Source organism: Melanostigma gelatinosum (genome assembly GCF_949748355.1).
Source record: "Melanostigma gelatinosum genome assembly, chromosome: 20".
In the NCBI taxonomy this organism is placed as follows: domain Eukaryota; kingdom Metazoa; phylum Chordata; class Actinopteri; order Perciformes; family Zoarcidae; genus Melanostigma; species Melanostigma gelatinosum.
Window position 1 is genome coordinate 21831963 of NC_136653.1, and position 21872 is coordinate 21853834.

At 46.8% G+C, this 21872-nt stretch overlaps 1 protein-coding gene across 1 annotated transcript in view; it reads left to right on the forward strand.

Annotated features, from left to right (window-relative positions):
* Nucleotides 1-21872, forward strand: part of LOC306794068 (piezo-type mechanosensitive ion channel component 2-like) — a 47162-nt gene that overhangs the window by 11481 nt on the left and 13809 nt on the right. Inside the window, 29 exon segments of the mRNA XM_079291953.1 lie at nucleotides 785-827; nucleotides 2027-2147; nucleotides 2588-2804; nucleotides 4054-4267; nucleotides 10220-10367; nucleotides 10682-10861; nucleotides 10947-11059; nucleotides 11265-11670; nucleotides 12189-12335; nucleotides 12337-12609; nucleotides 13028-13176; nucleotides 13319-13397; nucleotides 13473-13567; nucleotides 15499-15680; nucleotides 15763-15920; nucleotides 16185-16361; nucleotides 16594-16707; nucleotides 16804-17004; nucleotides 17077-17281; nucleotides 17716-17817; nucleotides 17922-18099; nucleotides 18188-18274; nucleotides 19831-19987; nucleotides 20106-20202; nucleotides 20285-20450; nucleotides 20534-20623; nucleotides 21288-21376; nucleotides 21453-21518; nucleotides 21623-21720. Coding sequence (XP_079148079.1) covers nucleotides 785-827; nucleotides 2027-2147; nucleotides 2588-2804; nucleotides 4054-4267; nucleotides 10220-10367; nucleotides 10682-10861; nucleotides 10947-11059; nucleotides 11265-11670; nucleotides 12189-12335; nucleotides 12337-12609; nucleotides 13028-13176; nucleotides 13319-13397; nucleotides 13473-13567; nucleotides 15499-15680; nucleotides 15763-15920; nucleotides 16185-16361; nucleotides 16594-16707; nucleotides 16804-17004; nucleotides 17077-17281; nucleotides 17716-17817; nucleotides 17922-18099; nucleotides 18188-18274; nucleotides 19831-19987; nucleotides 20106-20202; nucleotides 20285-20450; nucleotides 20534-20623; nucleotides 21288-21376; nucleotides 21453-21518; nucleotides 21623-21720 — 4352 coding nt within the window.

Here is a 21872-nt window from a genome sequence, read left to right on the forward strand (position 1 = left end):
TGTGTGACGATGACCCGTCTGTGTCTCTGTGTGACGATGAACCGTCTGTGTCTCTGTGTGACGATGACCCGTCTGTCTCTCTGTGTGACGATGACCCGTCTGTGTCTCTGTGTGACGATGACCCGTCTGTCTCTCTGTGTAACGATGACCCGTCTGTCTCTCTGTGTGACGATGACCCGTCTGTCTCTCTGTGTGACGATGACCCGTCTGTCTCTCTGTGTGACGATGACCCGTCTGTCTCTCTGTGTAACGATGACCCGTCTGTCTCTCTGTGTGACGATGACCCGTCTGTCTCTCTGTGTAACGATGACCCGTCTGTCTCTCTGTGTAACGATGACCCGTCTGTCTCTCTGTGTAACGATGACCCGTCTGTGTCTCTGTGTAACGATGACCCGTCTGTGTCTCTGTGTAACGATGACCCGTCTGTGTCTCTGTGTAACGATGACCCGTCTGTGTCTCTGTGTAACGATGACCCGTCTGTGTCTCTGTGTAACGATGACCCGTCTGTCTCTCTGTGTAACGATGACCCGTCTGTCTCTCTGTGTGACGATGACCCGTCTGTGTCTCTGTGTAACGATGACCCGTCTGTCTCTCTGTGTGACGATGACCCGTCTGTCTCTCTGTGTGACGATGACCCGTCTGTGTCTCTGTGTGACGATGACCCGTCTGTCTCTCTGTGTGACGATGACCCGTCTGTGTCTCTGTGTGACGATGACCCGTCTGTGTCTCTGTGTAACGATGACCCGTCTGTCTCTCTGTGTGACGATGACCCGTCTGTCTGCAGGTACATCGTGGCAGAAAACTCTGGCTCAGCTCGGCCTGGTGAGGTAAGAAAGACGTTACGTGTCCATCTGTGTGAGACAGACAGACAGACAGACAGGAAGACAGACAAGCAGATAGACAGGCAGGACTTTGTGTCAATAACGATGTATGTATCGTATTAAATTGGATAAAAGACTCAAAGATGGCGTCCAGACACTTTAAAATTACCCAAACATCTGGACTGTAGTTCCATTAGACCAGAGAGGCCACGCCCCCTTTTGGAGGAAGGGGTGGCGGGGTCACAAAAGAGAAACAGGAATAAATGTGTTAATAAGTGAGACTTTAATATCATTTTATAATTTATATCATTCTAATCATCGTGATATTAAATCGTCATAGTTCAACAATAATATTTCATCTTTTACGATAATATAAAATAAGATCATCCTTCATTAGTCACACAGCAGGATCACAGCAGCGAAGTGGACAAAACAGCAGTAAAGGTAGAATAAATAATTAATAATTAATTAATAAGTACACCGCAAAAAAAACGATGAAAGCTAAAAACACAATAAATCCCATCGAGTTGTTGGATCCACGTTATTGCACGTATGAGGTAAAGTGTTGATATGACACAAACGTAGTGATATGTATGTGCTGCTCATACATGGACATTGATACTGCACAGAGGTACGTGGGGTCTATTGGGAGCAGTGATGCAGTCAGACAGTCTCTCTGTCTGCACTTCATGGCTCTGCAAACACCCACTCAAACACACACACATCCCTGTACTTCGATCTCTGTGGGGACCTTCATTGACGTATTACATTCCCTGATCTAAACCTAAACCTGACTCTAAGCTGGACCCTGAACCAGGTCTGAACCCTGAACCCTCAAACAGGTTTCTGAAGAAGTGAGGACCGGGTCCAAGAACACACACACTTTAATCTGAGGTCGAATATCTGAAACAAAACTTTGTGTCTGTCTGTCTCTCACTGTGTGTCTCTCACTGTCTGTCTCTCACTGTGTGTCTCTCACTGTCTGTCTCTCACTATGTGTCTCTCACTGTCTGTCTCTCACTGTGTGTCTCTCACTGTCTGTCTCTCACTATGTGTCTCTCACTGTATGTCTCTCACAGTGTGTCTGTGTGTCTCTCACTGTCTGTCTCTCACCGTGTGTCTCTCACTGTGTCTGTGTGTCTCTCACTGTGTCAGTGTGTCTCTCACTGTCTGTCTCTCACTGTGTGTCTGTGTGTCTGCATCAGTCTGACAGGAAGCGATGCAGGCTCGGCAGTGAGACAGGTGTTTCCAGATGTTGGTGTGCTGGTTGTTGGTCTGCTGACCTGGAGGTTGATCGGAAGACTGAATGCAGACACACACACACAGGTAACACACACACACACACACTCACACACACACTAATGAAGCAGGTGTAACCGGGTTAAGTCGTCTCCTCTTGTTTCTTGACGAGGTTTCCTGTCTATTAGTGTGTAACTCAGTAAGCTATTTATTAAATGTAACCTCATTATGTGACTACATCAGGACACACACACACACACACATATAATGATTAGGTTTCAGGTTCAATCAGTTTATTAGCTGAACTGTCGGAGTCTGTTTGTTGACATGAAACCAGACCATGAAGTCCTCCTCCTCTTCCTCCTCTTCCTCCTCGGCCAGCTGGAGGACGAAGATGTCCACAGGTGGACAAACAGATATTGATTCTATTGTTTTACATGATATGTGAATGTTCAGGTGATATGTGATGAGTTTAGATGTTTGTATAGAAGTAGAAGAAGAACTAAATGTCTCTGTGTGTGTTTCAGCCTCAGCAGGAGGAGGAGACGCAGGAGGAGCTGATGTTTGAAGAGGACTCTGTGCTCGGACAGGAGGAGGAGGAGGAGGAGGAGGAGGAGGAGGAGAGCAGCAGAAACAGGGTTCTGGTTGAACTGGAGTTACTGATGTGTAAGACCAGGAGGATGATGGGAAACATGACAACGACTGGAGGAAAAGTCCTGGTGACGATCCTACTGGGACTCACAGGTAACCAGTAGAACCCAGTAGAGTACTTTAAGGTAACCAGTAGAACCCATGATATTTGAAGGTAACCAGTAGAACCCAGTAGATATTTGAAGGTAACCAGTAGAACCCAGTAGAGTACTTTAAGGTAACCAGTAGAACCCAGTAGAGTACTTTACGGTAACCAGTAGAACCCAGTAGATATTTGAAGATAACCAGTAGAACCCAGTAGAGAACTTTAATGTAACCAGTAGAACCCAGTAGAGTACTTTAAGGTAACCAGTAGAACCCAGTAGATATTTGAAGGTAACCAGTAGAACCCAGTAGAGTACTTTACGGTAACCAGTAGAACCCAGTAGATATTTGAAGGTAACCATTAGAACCCAGTAGATATTTGAAGGTAACCAGTAGAACCCAGTAGATATTTGAAGGTAACCAGTGGAACCCATGATATTTGAAGGTAACCAGTAGAACCCAGTAGATATTTGAAGGTAACCAGTAGAACCCAGTAGATATTTGAAGGTAACCAGTGAAACCCATGATATTTGAAGGTAACCAGTAGAACCCAGTAGATATTTGAAGGTAACCAGTAGAACCCATGATATTTGAAGGTAACCAGTAGAACCCAGTAGATATTTGAAGGTAAAAAGTCGAACCCAGTAGAGTACTTTAAGTTAACCTGTAGAACCCAGTAGAGTACTTTAAGGTAACCAGTAGAACCCAGTAGAGTACTTTAAGCAAACCAGTAGAACCCAGTAGATATTTGAAGGTAACCAGTATAACCCAGTAGACTACTTTAAGGTAACCAGTAGAACCCAGTAGAGTACTTTAAGGTAACCAGTAGAACCCAGTAGAGTACTTTAAGGTGACCAGTAGAACCCAGTAGAGTACTTTACGGTAACCAGTAGAACCCAGTAGATATTTGAAGGTAAAAAGTCGAACCCAGTAGAGTACTTTAAGGTAACCAGTAGAACCCAGTAGAGTACTTTAAGGTAACCAGTAGAACCCAGTAGATATTTGAAGGTAACCAGTAGAACCCAGTAGAGTACTTTAAGGGAACCAGTAGAACCCAGTTGATATTTGAAGGTAACCAATAGAACCCATCAGAAACTTGGTTTTGAAGCTCAAACTGGTCTTGATGGTCAGACTTCCATCAGTGAAGACTGTGAACCACTTTGCTATTTCTGGACCAGAATGAGGAGGTTCTTCTTTGTGAAGAGAAGTCATCTCTCCTCTTCCTCTCCTCTTCCTCTCTTCTTCCTCTCTTCTCCAGGTATCGTGTTCCCCTCTCTCTCCTCCCTCCCCTACCTCTTCTGTTTCCAGGTGTTGTGCACCTGGTGGGCGTGGTCAGGTCAGGTCCCGCCCCTCCTCTTCAGGTCTGTGTCTGTGATGTCACTGCTCTACTCCTCATCCCATTTCCTGCTCCTCTACTGTTACCAGCTGCCCTCCCTGCAGGAGGTGTGGCCCCCGAACCGCACCTCCGCCAGGTAACACACTTCCACCATATCACACACCTCCACCAGGTAACACACCTCCACCATATAACACACCTCCACCAGGTAACACACCTCCACCATATAACACACCTCCACCATGTAACACACCTCCACCAGGTAACACACCTCCACCATATAACACACCTCCACCAGGTAACACACCTCCACCATATAACACACCTCCACCAGGTAACACACTTCCACCATATAACACACCTCCACCAGGTAACACACTTCCACCATATAACACACCTCCACCAGGTAACACACCTCCACCATATAACACACCTCCACCAGGTAACACACTTCCACCATGTAACACACCTCCACCAGGTAACACACTTCCACCATATAACACACCTCCACCAGGTAACACACTTCCACCATATAACACACCTCCACCAGGTAACACACCTCCACCATATAACACACCTCCACCAGGTAACACACTTCCACCATATTACACACCTCCACCAGGTAACACACCGCCACCATATAACACACCTCCACCAGGTAACACACCTCCACCATATAACACACCTCCACCAGGTAACACACCTCCGCCAGGTAACACACCGCCACCATATAACACACCTCCACCATATAACACACCTCCGCCAGGTAACACACCTCCACCAGGTAACACACTTCCACCATATAACACACCTCCACCAGGTAACACACTTCCACCATATAACACACCTCCGCCAGGTAACACACTTCCACCATATAACACACCTCCACCAGGTAACACACTTCCACCATATTACACACTTCCACCATATTACACACTTCCACCAGGTAACACACCTCCACCATATTACACACCTCCACCATATAACACACCTCCACCAGGTAACACACTTCCACCATATAACAGACTTCCACCATATTACACACTTCCACCATATAACACACTTCCACCATATAACACACTTCCACCATATTACACACCTCCACCATATAACACACCTCCGCCAGGTAACACACTTCCACCATATTACACACCTCCACCATATAACACACCTCCACCAGGTAACACACTTCCACCATATAACACACCTCCACCATACAACACACCTCCACCAGGTAACACACCTCCACCATATAACACACCTCCACCAGGTAACACACCTCCACCATATGCACTGGAGAGGCACAATATGTACGACAAGTTCCAGTCTGGGTTTCGTAAGCAACACTCTACTGAAACCGCTCTCCTTAGGGTTTCAAATGACATTCTCATGTGTGCTGATGCAGGTGACTGCTCTGTGTTAGTTCTTCTGGATCTCAGTTCTGCATTTGACACTGTAGACCATGACATCCTGATTAAGAGGCTTCGTGATTGGGTGGGCATATCTGGCATAGCGTTAGACTGGTTTACATCTTACCTCAGTGACAGAAGTTTCAATGTCTCGGTGGGTGATTTTGTGTCTGTTACCTCTCCACTTTCTTGTGGTGTACCGCAGGGCTCGGTTCTGGGGCCTTTGTTATTTTCCCTTTATCTGTTACCTTTGGGACCGATCATAAAAAGCTATAATGTGTCCTATCACTTATATGCAGACGACATCCAACTTCATCTGTCATTTAAACCCAGCAAGGCATTCACATTAACTCGGCTCCTGGACTGTGTCAATGCCATCAGAGACTGGACGGCAGAAAACTGCCTGCAACTCAACGACTCTAAGACGGAGGTCCTAGTTATTGCTCCAGAGGAGTTTGTCCCCATGATCAGGCAGATTATTAGTCCACTCTCCTCTGCTGCCCATTGCAACCTGCGCAATCTTGGGATTTTCTTTGATCGCTCCATGTCATTTGACTCTCATGTTAAGCAGCTGTCCAGGTCATGTTTCTTCCATCTAAGAAATATCAGTAAACTGAGATCTGTATTATCAACACCTGAATTAGAAATGATCATACACACATTTATCTCTTCACGCATTGACTACTGCAACTCACTTTTCACATCACTCAGTGTATCTGCTCTTAACCGTCTGCAGGTCATCCAAAACGCTGCACCAGATTACTCACCAGGAAAAATCGACGGTCTCACATCACCCCCGTACTCCGATCTCTCCACTGGCTTCCTGTAGCATCTCGGATATAGTTCAACATTCTCACCATCACTTACAGAGCACTTCACGGTCAGGCTCCGACTTATGTAGCTGATCTACTTCACCCCTATTCACCCGCCCGCACTCTCAGGTCAAACGCTCGAGGTCTTCTGTCCCACGCACACGATGTAAGAGCCGTGGTGACCGAGCCTTTGAGGCAGTGGCCCCGTGGTGACCGAGCCTTTGAGGCAGTGGCCCCGTGGTGACCGAGCCTTTGAGGCAGTGGCCCCGAGGCTCTGGAATGCTCTGCCTGCAACTCTGCGCCTCGCAGATACTGTGGATACTTTTAAAAGCCAGCTAAAAACCCACCTGTTTAGGCTGGCGTTTGTGTAAAAGTAAACCCATGTCCTAGACCTGCTCTTAAAATATGTTTTACATTTTTATTTTATTTTTATTTTATTTTTATTTTATTCTTTAACATTTTTTATTCACTCTGTGTAGATCATTTATTGACCCTAGGGTCACATTGTGTTTTTTATGCTTTTAAATGTCTGCTCTGTTAAGCACTTTGCGATAGTACTGTCTGTGAAAAGCGCTATATAAATAAAATTCATTCATTCATTCATATAACACACCTCCACCAGGTAACACACCACCATATAACACACTTCCACCATATAACACACCTCCACCAGGTAACACACTTCCACCATATAACACACCTCCACCAGGTAACACACCTCCACCATATAACACACCTCCACCAGGTAACACACCTCCACCATATAACACACCTCCACCAGGTAACACACTTCCACCATATAACACACTTCCACCATATAACACACCTCCACCAGGTAACACACCTCCACCATATAACACACCTCCACCATATAACACACTTCCACCATATAACACACCTCCACCAGGTAACACACCTCCACCATATAACACACCTCCACCATATTACACACCTCCACCATATAACACACCTCCACCAGGTAACACACCTCCACCATATAACACACTTCCACCATATAACACACCTCCACCAGGTAACACACCTCCACCATATTACACACCTCCACCATATAACACACCTCCACCAGGTAACACACTTCCACCATATAACACACCTCCACCAGGTAACACACCTCCACCATATTACACACTTCCATCATATAACACACCTCCACCAGGTAACACACTTCCACCATATAACACACTTCCACCATATAACACACTTCCACCATATAACACACCTCCACCAGGTAACACACTTCCACCATATAACACACCTCCACCAGGTAACACACCTCCACCATATTACACACTTCCATCATATAACACACCTCCACCAGGTAACACACTTCCACCATATAACACACTTCCACCATATAACACACCTCCACCATATAACACACCTCCACCAGGTAACACACCTCCACCATATAACACACCTCCACCAGGTAACACACCTCCACCATATAACACACCTCCACCAGGTAACACACCTCCACCATATTACACACTTCCATCATATAACACACCTCCACCAGGTAACACACCTCCACCATATTACACACTTCCACCATATAACACACCTCCACCAGGTAACACACCTCCACCATATTACACACTTCCACCATATAACACACCTCCACCAGGTAACACACCTCCACCATATTACACACTTCCATCATATAACACACCTCCACCAGGTAACACACCTCCACCATATAACACACTTCCACCATATAACACACCTCCACCAGGTAACACACCTCCACCATATTACACACTTCCATCATATAACACACCTCCACCAGGTAACACACCTCCACCATATAACACACCTCCACCAGGTAACACACTTCCACCATGTAACACACCTCCACCAGGTAACACACCTCCACCATATAACACACTTCCACCATGTAACACACCTCCACCAGGTAACACACCTCCACCATATAACACACCTCCGCCAGGTAACACACCTCCACCATATAACACACTTCCACCATATTACACACTTCCACCATATAACACACTTCCACCATGTAACACACCTCCGCCAGGTAACACACCTCCACCATATAACACACCTCCGCCAGGTAACACACCTCCACCATATAACACACTTCCACCATATTACACACTTCCACCATATAACACACTTCCACCATGTAACACACCTCCACCAGGTAACACACCTCCACCATATAACACACCTCCGCCAGGTAACACACCTCCACCATATAACACACTTCCACCATATTACACACTTCCACCATATTACACACTTCCACCATATAACACACTTCCACCAGGTAACACACCTCCACCATATTACACACCTCCGCCATATAACACACCTCCGCCAGGTAACACACCTCCACCATATTACACACCTCCACCATATAACACACCTCCGCCAGGTAACACACTTCCACCATATAACACACTTCCACCATATTACACACTTCCACCATATAACACACCGCCAGGTAACACACCACCATATAACACACCTCCACCATATAACACACTTCCACCATATTACACACTTCCACCATATAACACACTTCCACCATATTACACACTTCCACCATATAACACACCTCCACCATATAACACACCGCCAGGTAACACACCACCATATAACACACCTCCACCATATAACACACCTCCACCATATAACACACCTCCACCATATTACACACCTCCGCCATATAACACACTTCCACCATATAACACACTTCCACCATATAACACACCGCCAGGTAACACACCACCATATAACACACCTCCACCATATAACACACCTCCACCATATTACACACCTCCACCATATAACACACCTCCACCATATAACACACCTCCACCATCTCTGGGTTCTGTTATTCGCTCACATGACTTCTCTTACCATTGTTTTGCTGATGACACCCAGCTGGTCTTGTCATTTCCTCCGGTGACACTCAAGTGGAGGCATCGCTGCGTGCTTGGCTGACATCTCGACGTGGATGACGACTCACCACCTGAAGCTCAACCTGGACAAAACCGAGCTGCTGTTCCTCCCGCACAGAGACCTGTCCATCACCATTGATGATACCGTGGTGACGCCGACTCGGACTGCGAGGAACCTGGGTGTGACCCTGGACGACCAACTGTCGTTCTCAGCAAACATTGCATCGGTTACACGCTCCTGCAGGTTCCTGCTCTACAGCATCAGGAGGATTCACTTCCTCACTGAGGAGACGGTGCATGTGCTCTGGTCATCTCCCGCCTGGACTACAGGGCAGTGAAAGGAACAGCTCCTTCCTATCGCCAGGCCGTGGTCAAGCCCTACACCCCCGCCCGACCACTTCGCTCTGCTGCCTCGGGGCGATCGGTCGCCCCGTCGCTCAGAGGTCCCGCGGCCGATCGACCCGGTCGAGGCTGTTTCCTGTCCTGACCCCTCAGTGGTGGAATGAACTCCCCACTGACCTCAGGACAGCAGAGTGACTGCCCATCTTTCATCAGGCTGAAGACTCACCTCTTCAAGAAGCACTACCTGAGCCTTCACTCACCACTTACTGTGTTCATACTCGTTTGTTTCTGTACTTCTCTGGTTTCTGCTCTATGATGCTTGTTTAAAGGAGGAGATGCACTTATGACTTCTGGTGACTAGTAGTTCTCTTGAATATGTTGAATAAACTTTTTGTAAGTGGCTTTGGATAAAAGCGTCTGCTACATGACTGTAATGTGATGTAATTACAGGTTGAGTTAAACACGGACTCTCTTCATAACATGTTGCTGTAAACTAACAACAGGTCTGCAGTCAGTTATCAATAGTTTGATGGATTGATTGATTGTTCTACTGATTGATCGATTGTGTCCCGTGCAGTGTGTTCGGCCTGCTGCCGGTGGTCTCCGTGGACTGCTCCGCCCCCTGGAGGATGCAGGTGAACTCTGAGCTCAGCTGGTTCCACGTCACCAGTCCTCTGATGCTGCTGCTGCTCTACAACACTGTGGCTACTCTGTGGAGGAACCAGGTGATCACTCAACACGCGATGACGTCACACGGCATGTTGTAATGTCTGTGTATGATGTCATCTAGTCATGATGTTGCAGTAATACGTCACTTTATGTCACTGCATTTATTTCAAACATGTCACAAATAAGAAAAAAAAGAACCAATAAAATAAATAGTAAACATGAACAGCAAAGTTTAAAACTAAATAAGTATGATATGTTCCAAACATATGTAGGCAGAGGTGAACTCCTATAAGGTCTTAAAACTTGAATAACTTCACAAACAAACGCTCCTCCGCTCTGATTGGCTGACGGGTGTCACATGTTTCTGCAGCTGATCGACGGCGTTGGGTGGTGGTGGGGGGGCGTAGAGAGGGCGGAGTCGGCGATCAGCGTGAGCTGTGACGTCATCACCGCCACCAGCAACCTGAGCGATGAGGTCAGCGGTGACATCACAGCGGAGAGACGGAGGGAGCTGTGGAGGAGAGCTCATGACCGTCCCGAGCGCAGAGACGTACAGAAACACCAAATATTATTATGTTTTAATTTATTTATTATTTTAATTGGTTCATGAATACTCTCTCTGGGTCCGTCTCAAGGTGTCATCCACCAATGACAGTCCCTCTGACTCCTTTGCCCCGCCCACCCAGAGCACAGCCCTTGGATTGGATGTTTACTCCACGCCTCACTACTCTCTGAGCCAATCAGGTCAGTTTGTTTAGCTGTTCAGGTTCAGAGTCACTGAATGACCTGAAGAGTCCTCACTCCACCTGTTTTATCAGGATACTTAAGAGCTGACTGTAGACAGGTGTCCTGTAGGACAGACAGGTGTGATGATGATGTCACAGGACAGACGAGTACAGGTGTGATGATGCCATGACGCTGGTTCTGTTCTGTGTGTTTCATGCTGTTGACACGTTGGAGACGTGTGTGTTTGAAGGAGACGGATGGGAGGAGGAGGAGAGGAGGAGGAGAGATGAGGAGGAAGAGGAGGAGGAGAGGAGGGAGGATGAGGAGGGAGTCAGTGCTGCGTCCATGGCGTTCAGCTTCCTCCTCAAACAGAGTTACATCTGTGCTCTGATCTCCATGATGGCGTGGCCCATCACCTACGTGTCCTGGCTGACGTGTGTCCTGCTGCTGTGGTCGTGTGTCCTCTGGATGATGCGAGAGCGTCGCCGCTACACACTGATGTCATCGCCCTGGCTGGTTGCCTATGGCAACCTGCTGGTCATTATGCAGTACGTCTACAGCTTCCCCTCAATCCAGGAAGTACCGGGACTGTTCCCTAGGAAAGAGGATCCCTGTAGGGAGCTGGCCTCCAAGGTACTACTACTGCTACTGCTGCTACTACTGCTACTGCTACTACTACTGCTGCTACTACTACTACTACTACTGCTACTACTACTACTGCTACTACTATTACTACTACTACTGCTACTACTATTACTACTACTACTACTGCTGCTACTACTACTACTGCTACTACTACTACTACTGCTACTATTATTACAACTACTACTGCTACTACTACTACTACTACTACTACTACTACTACTACTGCTACTACTACTACTGCTACTACTATTACTACTACTACTGCTACTACTATTACTACTACTGCTACTACTACTACTACTGCTACTACTATTACAACTACTGCTACTACTACTACTACTACTACTGCTGCTACTACTACTACTGCTACTACTACTACTACTGCTACTACTATTACAACTACTGCTACTACTACTACTACTACTGCTACTACTACTACTGCTACTACTACTACTACTGCTAATGTTAAATCTGACGTGTTGTTACAGTTGTTGTTGTTGTTACAGTTGTTGTGTCTGTTGACCTTCTGGCTGCTGCTGCGTCAGGCGCTAACTGAGAAGAGAGACAGACAGAAAGACAGACAGGCAGACACACAGCTGTCTAACATCACCGTCCACATGGAGGGTAAGACAACCCGTCTCACTGACCAGCCTGTCTCACTGCTCACCTGTCGGTGTGACTCTTGTTGTTTTACATCCGTTAGAGGAGGAGAAGAAGGAGATGTCCTATGAGGAGGTGCTGCTCCTGCACACAGGAGGAGGAGGAGTCAAGATGGAGGCTCTGGTTGCTGTGGTTACCAGGATGTTTGTTAAATACTGGATCTACGTCTGTGGAACAATGTTCTTCTTCGTTAGTTTTGAAGGAAAAATCGTCCTCTACAAAGTCATCTACATGGTCATGTTCCTCTGCTGCGTAGCCCTGTACCAGGTAATACTGCAAGTACTGTAAGTACTACAAGTACTATCACTGTACTTATATATTATATATGGTACTACTAACTGAATACACTTAAAACCTGGTCTCAAGTCACACGAGTTTTGAAACTCAGGACTCTGACAAGCTGTGACCTATGTACTTAATGTACTTATACTACCAATGTAATTCTTTGAATCTTATAGCACTACTTTACTACGTTGAATCTTAAATACCACTGTACTACTTTGAATCGTCCAATCCTGGGTCCTGAAACATGGTGGTGGGCGGGACTACTGTTTGGTTTGGATCACTGATTGGATCTTTGGAAGGTGACACATCAGATTCTTCTTGAAAGCAGAGGAAAGAAAGCTGATGTCTGACACCATCTACCTACCTGTCTCACTGTCTCTCTACCTGTACCTCTCTGTAGTTGAACTATGAGCGTTGGCGTGCCATGCTCAGGGGTTTCTGGGTAGCCGTGGTGGTTTACTCCATGTTGGTCCTCATCCTGGTCTACACCTTCCAGTTCCCCTCGTCCCTCCACACCTGGAGCTACTACACTGGATTAAGTACACACAGGTACTCACAGATACAAACGCGTACACACAGGTACTCAAAGATACAAACTAATACACATAGGTAAGCAAAGTACTCACTGTCTCTACTGCGTTTAATATCTCTGCTGTCTCCACTGTCTCTAATGTTGTTATTATCTGTCCAGGTTGGAGGATGTTGGGTTGGAGAAGTTCTCAGTTCCTATTCTCTTCACCAGGATCTTCATCCCTGCTGCGTTCCTTTTGGTACCTTTTACATGTTTCTACAGAAACGTCCTGTTAAATGTGATGTGAACGTTGACTCTTAACCTTGTTCTGCAGGTGTGCATTGTCCACCTGCATTACTTCCACAAGCCATTCCTGCAGCTGACCGACCTGAAGACTGTGGTGGACACACACAACAGCACCATCACCAGGTAACACACAACTCTAGCTGCCGATCAGAGGTCACAGATCAGCACCGTAACAACATTTGGCCTATTCTATCCAATCATTGTCCAGATATCCTAAATCTGCTGACCAATCACAAATCTCTGACACCTACTAAGTACTCAGACCTCTACAACTAGTCCCCTGATAGTTCCTGAAGCTCGTCCTCAGACCTCTGCAGATAGTTCTCGCACCTCTGCAGATAGTTCCCGTACGTCTGCAGATAGTCCCCGCACCTCTGCAGATAGTTTCTGTACCTCTGCAGACAGTTCCCATACCTCTGCAGATAGTTCCCGTCCCTCTACAGGAAGTTCCCATACCACTGCAGATAGTCCCCATACCACTGCAGGAAGTTCCCATACCTCTGCAGATAGTTCCCGTACCTCTGCCGGAAGTTCCCATACCTCTGTAGATAGGTCCCATACCTCTTCAGACAGTTCCCGTACCTCTATAGATAGTTCCCATACCTCTGCAGATAGTTCCCGTACCTCTGCAAATAGTTCCCGTCCCTCTGCAGGAAGTTCCCATACCACTGCAGGTAGTTCCCATACCTCTATAGATAGTTCGCATACCTCTGTAGATAGTTCCCATACCTCTGTAGATAGTTCCCATACCTCTGTAGATAGTTCCCGTACCTCTGCAGACACTTCCCGTACATCTGTAGATAGTTCCCGTACCTCTGTAGATAGTTCCCGTACCTCTGTAGATAGTTCCCGTACCTCTGTAGACAGTTCCCATACATCTGTAGATAGTTCCCGTACATCTGTAGATGGTTCCCGTACCTCTGTAGATAGTTCCCGTACCTCTGTAGATAGTTCCCGTACCTCTGCAGACAGTTCCCATACCTCTGTAGATAGTTCCCATACCTCTGTAGATAGTCCCCATACCTCTGCAGATAGTCCCCATACCTCTGCAGATAGTCCCCATACCTCTTAAGATAGTTCCCATACCTCTGTAGATTGTCCCCATACCTCTGCAGATAGTCCCCATACCTCTGCAGATAGTCCCCATACCTCTGCAGATAGTCACCATACCTCTGCAGACAGTTCCCATACCTCTGTAGATAGTTCCCGTACCTCTGCAGACACTTCCCGTACATCTGCAGATAGTTCCCGTACATCTGTAGATAGTTCCCGTACCTCTGTAGATAGTTCCCGTACCTCTGCAGACAGTTCCCATACCTCTGTAGATAGTTCCCGTACCTCTGTAGATAGTTCCCGTACCTCTGCAGACACTTCCCGTACATCTGCAGATAGTTCCCGTACATCTGTAGATAGTTCCCGTACCTCTGTAGATAGTTCCCGTACCTCTGCAGACAGTTCCCATACCTCTGTAGATAGTTCCCGTACCTCTGTAGATAGTTCCCGTACCTCTGTAGATAGTTCCCATACATCTGTAGATAGTTCCCGTACCTCTGTAGACAGTTCCCATACCACTGTAGATAGTTCCCATACCTCTGTAGATAGTCCCCATACCTCTGCAGATAGTCCCCATACCTCTGCAGATAGTCCCCATACCTCTCCAGATAGTCCCCATACCTCTTAAGATAGTTCCCATACCTCTGTAGATTGTCCCCATACCTCTGCAGATAGTCCCCATACCTCTGCAGATAGTCCCCATACCTCTGCAGATAGTCCCCATACCTCTGCAGACAGTTCCCATACCTCTGTAGATAGTCCCCATACCTCTGCAGATAGTCCCCATACCTCTGTATATAGTTCATATACCTCTGCAGACAGTCCCCGTACTTCTGCAGATAGTTCCCATACATCTGTAGATAGTTCCCATACATCTGTAGATAGTTCCCTCACCTCTGTAGATAGTTCCCATACCTCTGTAGATAATTCCCACACCTCTGTAAATAGTTCCCATACTTCTGTAGATAGTTCTCATACCTCTAGTGTGTCTCTCTCTGCAGGTTGGTCCACTCTGAGGGCAGCCTGTTCGACCTGTCGGTGTGTGGAGCTCCTCAGCTCCTCCTGGAGGCAGAGAAGAGCGGAGGACAAAGGGAGAGAGAGGAGGAGACAGAAGAGAATTTGATAAACGAGGAGGAGTACACCTGTGTGTTTGAGAGAGAAACCCTGTCTGACCATATTAAAGGTAACTGCATCGTCATCTTCACACCTGTATCAGAATAGTTGAGTTCCATACAGGAAGTTGACTCCTGGTCTCTCCTCCTCAGTACTGGTCTCCTGGAGGTTGGTGGTGGATCGTCTCTCTGTTTTGTTCCTGCGCCTCCTCCTCTCCTTGCAGCGCCTGCAGCACCTCCTCTGGTGGCTCCTGGAACTCCACATAGTCAAGATCGTCTCCTCGTACATCATGTGGGTCTCTGTGAAGGAGGTCAGCGTCTATCTGTCTATCTGTCAGTTTGACCTGTCTCTGACCTGTCTCTCTGCAGGTGTGTGTTTGTTAAACCTGTCTGTCTCCCTGCAGGTGTGTGTTTTCAACCTCTTCGTCTCTTTGCAGGTGTGTGTGTTGAACCTGTCTGTTTTTCTGCCGGTGTGTGTTGAACCTGTCTATCTCTCTACAGGTGTGTGTGTGTGTGTGTTGAGCCTGTCTATCTCTCTACAGGTGTGTATGATGAACCTGTCTGTGCCTCTACAGGTGTGCGTGTTTAACCTGCTGTTCGTGCTGTGTGTGGGCGGGGCTCTGCCCTGCAGGGCGTGGCGCCCCCTGCTGTCAGGAGTCTGTACAGTTTGGACCTGTGTGGTGACCGTCTGTAAGATGTTGTACCAACTCAACATCGTCCAGCCCATCAGATACTCCTCCAACTGCACCGTGGTAACAACGGCAACGATATCTCTGTGTCTCTATATCCGTCTATCTAAACAAGTCAAACACCTGTATATCTGTCTGTCTGTTTGTCAGTCTCATGCCCCCCCACCACCAGTATCTTTGTCTAACCTCCTATATGGACTCTCTCTTATATGCACCTCATATGGAGGACCATATGAGGTGCCTCACAGTTTAAAAACCTCCTGTAACGGTATCATACCTGTCTGTCTCTCTGTAGCCAGGTAACTCCAGCACCGACCTGTCTCGCTCTGTTTTGTACTCTGGTCCAGTTGACCCCGCCCAGTGGGTGGGGCTTCGAAAGACGGACGGAAAACTGCTTGACTACCTGAGGGTGAGCAGTGACAACACAACTCTGATAGTTTAGGATCATGCTAGGCTGATGATGTTAGCACTGATAACATAGCATCATGCTAACCTGTCTCTACAGTATAACCTGATGATGCTAGCGCTGTTAGCCTTCGAGGTGACAGTTTACAGACACCAGGAGCTCTACCGTCTCCGCCGTAACGAAGTCCCGCCCCCTACCAAAACGCTGTTTCATGACATCACGAGGCATCACCTGGACGACAGCGTGCTAAGCTGTATCAAGTACTTCCTCAACTACTTCTTCTACAAGTTTGGCCTGGAGGTGAGACACACACTGAAGTTAGCAATAAGCTAATGTCTTCCTGTTTAAAAACATTCCCGTGCTCTTCCTCAGACCTGCTTCCTGTTGGCCGTGAACGTGATTGGTCAGCGGATGGATCTGTTTGCCGTAGGCCACGCCTTTGGCCTCATCGGCGTCCTATCAAAGCGCAACAGGAAGCACATTGCCTCAGTGTGGCCCAAGTACTGCTACTTCCTGTCAGGGCTGTTGTGCTTCCAGTACATGCTGTGCATCGGGTTCCCTCCGGCTGCCTGTAAAGGTACAAACTCCCCTGCAGACAAGATGTTGGGATTATTCACTTCACAGTTTAAAAAACATGTCTTTATGCTAAGCTAGCCTAGCATTAGCTGCTTTCGGATCGCCGAGTAGTGAGTTCTGACCTCACAGCAGCAACAGGTATTCAAGGTGTTTCAGGGTGTACTAAGCCAGGCTAAAATGTTCCACCTGCTTCTTGTCGTTATGCTAAGCTAGGCTAAAAGCTTACTCCTGCTTATAGTCGTATGCTTTGCTAGGCTAACAGCTTCTCCCGCATCAGGTCATTATGCCAAGCTATACTAACAGTTTCCCTCTGCTTCAAGCCGTTATGCTAAACTAGGCTTAAGATTTTCTTTTTAATGGCTGAATCAAAACATTTAGGATGAAACCCTTTTCTTTATTAAACACAAACTTGTTTGATATATGTTGTGTTTACAGATTATCTCTGGAGACCTCCGTCTTCCAACATGGACTCCAACGTGGTGAAGTGGCTCTTCCTCCCTGATCACTTGACACCACCGAACCCAGTCTTCCTCCTTTGTAAGATCATCATCATCATCATCATCATCATCATCATCATGTTTCCTGATCTTTCAGAGGATTTCTTGCTCCTCCTCCTCATCACATGTTTCCTGATCTTTCAGATGATTTCCTGCTCCTCCTCGGAGCGTCTCTGCAGCTGCAGGTGTTTGAGGAGGAGCTCCTGTCGTCGGTTCAGATCCTCGCGGGAGACAACTGTGAGCTGGACGAGGATGACGGACAGGTGTCCGATCCAATCAGGCGACTCCGTCTCAACACAGGTCCTGACTTCATGCTGTGCAGGTAAACCCTCCTCATTCTCCTCCTGTCTGTCTGTCTGTCTGTCTGTCTGTCTGTCTCTCTGTCTGACCTGTGCCATCTGTGTGTGCAGGTCTTACCTGGACATGATGAAGCTGATCATATTCAGCTACATGTTTTGGTTTGTCCTCACCATCATCTTCATCACTGGGACGACCAGGTGAGTGGGTGGAGCCACAGCTACCTGAAGTTAAACCTGAATATTCACAATTAAACTTTTTACTGGTTCTGGACCAGTCTCAGTTTAATACTGATGCATTTATATGACCTACATCAGTAAACGAGACTATCAGCATGAAGATTGGCTATTTCTATAAAGTTATTCGGCGAAACGTTTGCTGGCATGCAGGTTCACCAGAAACTCCTTCAGCTCAGACTCCAGCACTTACCTATTGACTTGTTTCTACTTCCTGTTCCAGGATCACTATCATTAGATTACATCACAGTCATTTAGCAGACGCTTTTATCCAAAACGACTTACAATTCAGATTCTATCCCATTTCTACACCGTAAGCACAGATACGGGAGCAATTTTGGGGTTTTGCTCAAGGACACATCGACATGCGAGTAGCGGAGCCGGGGATCGAACCGCCGATCCTCTGATTGAAGGACGGCCCTGCTCCCCACTTATCCACAGTCGCCTGACACTATTCTACTTCCTGTTCAAGGGTCAGTATCTTCTTCTACCTCTTGTTCCAGGATCAGTATCTTCTTCTACCTCTTGTTCCAGAATCAGTATCTTGTTCTACCACCTGTTCCAGGATCAGTATCTTCTTCTACCACCTGCTCCAGAATCAGTATCTTCTTCTACCACCTGTTCCAGGATCAGTATCTTCTTCTACCTCCTGTTCTAGGATCAGTATCTTCTTCTACCTCCTGTTCCAGGATCAGTATCTTCTTCTACCTCTAGTTCCAGGATCAGTATCTTCTTCTACCTCTTGTTCCAGGATCAGTTTCTTCTTCTACTTCCTGTTCCAGGATCAGTATCGTCTTCTACCTCTTGTTCCAGGATCAGTATCTTCTTCTACTTCCTGTTCCAGGATCTTCTTCTACCTCTTGTTCCAGGATCAGTTTCTTCTTCTACTTCCTGTTCCAGGATCAGTATCTTCTTCTACCTCCTGTTCCAGGATCAGTATCTTCTTCAACTTCCTGTTCCAGAATCAGTATCTTCTTCTACCTCCTGCTCCAGAATCAGCATCTCTTGTATGAGTTTCTTCTTGAGCTGTTTCTACTTCCTGTTCAAGGGTCAGTATCTTCTTCGACTTCCTGTTCCAGAATCAGCATCTTTTGTACGGGTTACCTCTTGACTTGTTTCTACTTCCTGTTCCAGGATCAGTATCTTCTGTACGGGTTACCTCTTAACTTGTTTCTACTTCCTGTTCCAGAATCAGTATCTTCTGTATGGGTTACCTCTTAACTTGTTTCTACTTCCTGTTCCAGGATCAGTATCTTCTGTATGGGTTACCTCTTAACTTGTTTCTACTTCCTGTTCCAGGATCAGTATCTTCTGTATGGGTTACCTCTTGACTTGTTTCCTACTTCCTGTTCCAGGATCAGTATCTTCTGTACGGGTTACCTCTTGACTTGTTTCTACTTCCTGTTCCAGGATCAGTATCTTCTGTATGAGTTACCTCTTAACTTGTTTCTACTTCCTGTTCCAGGATCAGTATCTTCTGTATGGGTTACCTCTTAACTTGTTTCTACTTCCTGTTCCAGGATCAGTATCTTCTGTATGGGTTACCTGGTGGCATGTTTCTACTTCTTGTTGGTGGGCGGAGATCTGCTGCTGAAACCAGTCAAATCTATCCTGGTGTATTGGGATTGTCTGATTGGCTATAACGTGTTCGTCATCACCATGAAGAACATTTTGTCGGTAAGATACATCATCATCATCATGCTGGTCTTTATTAAAGTACTCAGAGCCACATGGTCGTGAACCTAAACTGTCTTCCTGTCTCCACCTGTCTGTCTCTCTGCCTGTCTGTGGTCAGATCCTGGCCTGTGGTTTCATCAAGTCATTAGTGTTGAATCACTGTTGGCTGATTCAGCTCTTCAGTCTGGCCTGCACCATCAAAGGATACACAAAACGTAAGTCAGCTGGGTCTACCTATCTGTCTGTCTACCTGTCTGTCTGTCTGTGTGTTGCTTATGTATGCATCACTTCCTGCAGCGGAGCAGCAGAGCAGTAAGCAGTGTGAGTTGCCGAGTGACGAGGCCGGAATCATCTGGGACGGCGTCTGTTTCTGTTTCCTTTTGCTTCAGAGGAGAGTCTTCAGGAGTCACTATTTCCTGTATGTGGTCCTGGACCTTCAAAATACACAATTACTGGCCTCCAGGTACACAATCACACCATAAACACACATTAACACACACACAGAGTCACATCATGTTAATGTGTGTGTGTGTGTGTGTGTTGCAGGGGGGCAGAGCTCTTTGAGGCGTCCACAGTGAAAGCTGTCAGAGCGAGACTGGAGGTGGAGAAGACGTCCATGGACCTTCTGAAGAGACAGTAAGGCACGCCGAGTCAAAACACTGAGATGAGTCGAAACACGGAGACGAGTCAAAGTCAAACACTGAGACGAGTCATAGTCAAAACACTGAGACATGTTAAAGTCAAAACCCTGAGACGAGTCAGAGTCGAAAAGCTGAAACGAGTCAGAGTCAAAACACTGAGACGAGTCAGTCAAAAAGCTGAAACGAGTCAGAGTCAAAACACTGAGACGAGTCAGTCAAAAAGCTGAGATGAGTCAGAGTCTGAACCCTGAGATGAGTCAAAGTTGAAACCCTGAGACGAGTCAAAGTAGAAACCCTGAGACGAGTCAAAGTTGAAACACTGAGACGAGTCAGAGTCAAAAAGCTGAGACGAGTCAGAGTCAAAACACTGAGACGAGTCAGAGTCAAAACACTGAGACGAGTCAAAGTCAAAACACTGAGACGTGTTAAAGTCAAAACACTGACGTTTAAAGTCAAAACCCTGAGACGAGTCAAATTAAAAACCCTGAGACGAGTCACAGTCGAAACCCTGAGACGAGTCAAAGTCGAAACACTGAGATGAGTCAGTCAAAAAGCTGAAACGAGTCAGAGTCGAAACACTGAGACGAGTCAGAGTCGAAACACTGACACGAGTCGAAACATTGTGATCTACTTTCTGTCTCTCTCTCTGTGTCCTTCAGGATGGAAAGAATTAAATCCCGACAGAAGAAGTTCCGCAGGGGAAAAGAGAAGATGTTGAGTTTGACTCAAGACAGCTTCCATCCTGACGGTTTGTAATCAGATATCCGTTGTCATGGTAACGACTGTCAGTCGCACAACGAACTGACGCGAGTGTCTGTTTGTAGATCAGGAGAACAGGAAGGGGCGGAGTCACAAGAAGTGGTGGAGACCCTGGGTAAACCACGCCTCCAGTGAGTCACATGACCTCTGACATCATCACTCTCACCTGTCAAGAGTCATTGTGTACCCGTCTGTCTGACCCGTCTGTCTGCCTGACCCGTCTGTCTGCCTGCAGTGGTGAGGAGCGGTGACTACTACCTGTTTGAGACAGACAGTGAGGAAGAGGAGGAGGAGGAGAAGGAGGAGGAGCTACCTGAGAAATCAGCCTTCCAGGTGAGTCTGATAAAGATCTGATATAATACAAAGTTATGAGGAAGAGAGTTAAACTCATGAAAACATGCTGTCTATCTGTCTGTCTGTCTCTCTGACTGCTCTCTGTCTGTCTCTCTGTCTCTCTCTCTGTATCTGTCTGTCTCTCTCTCTAT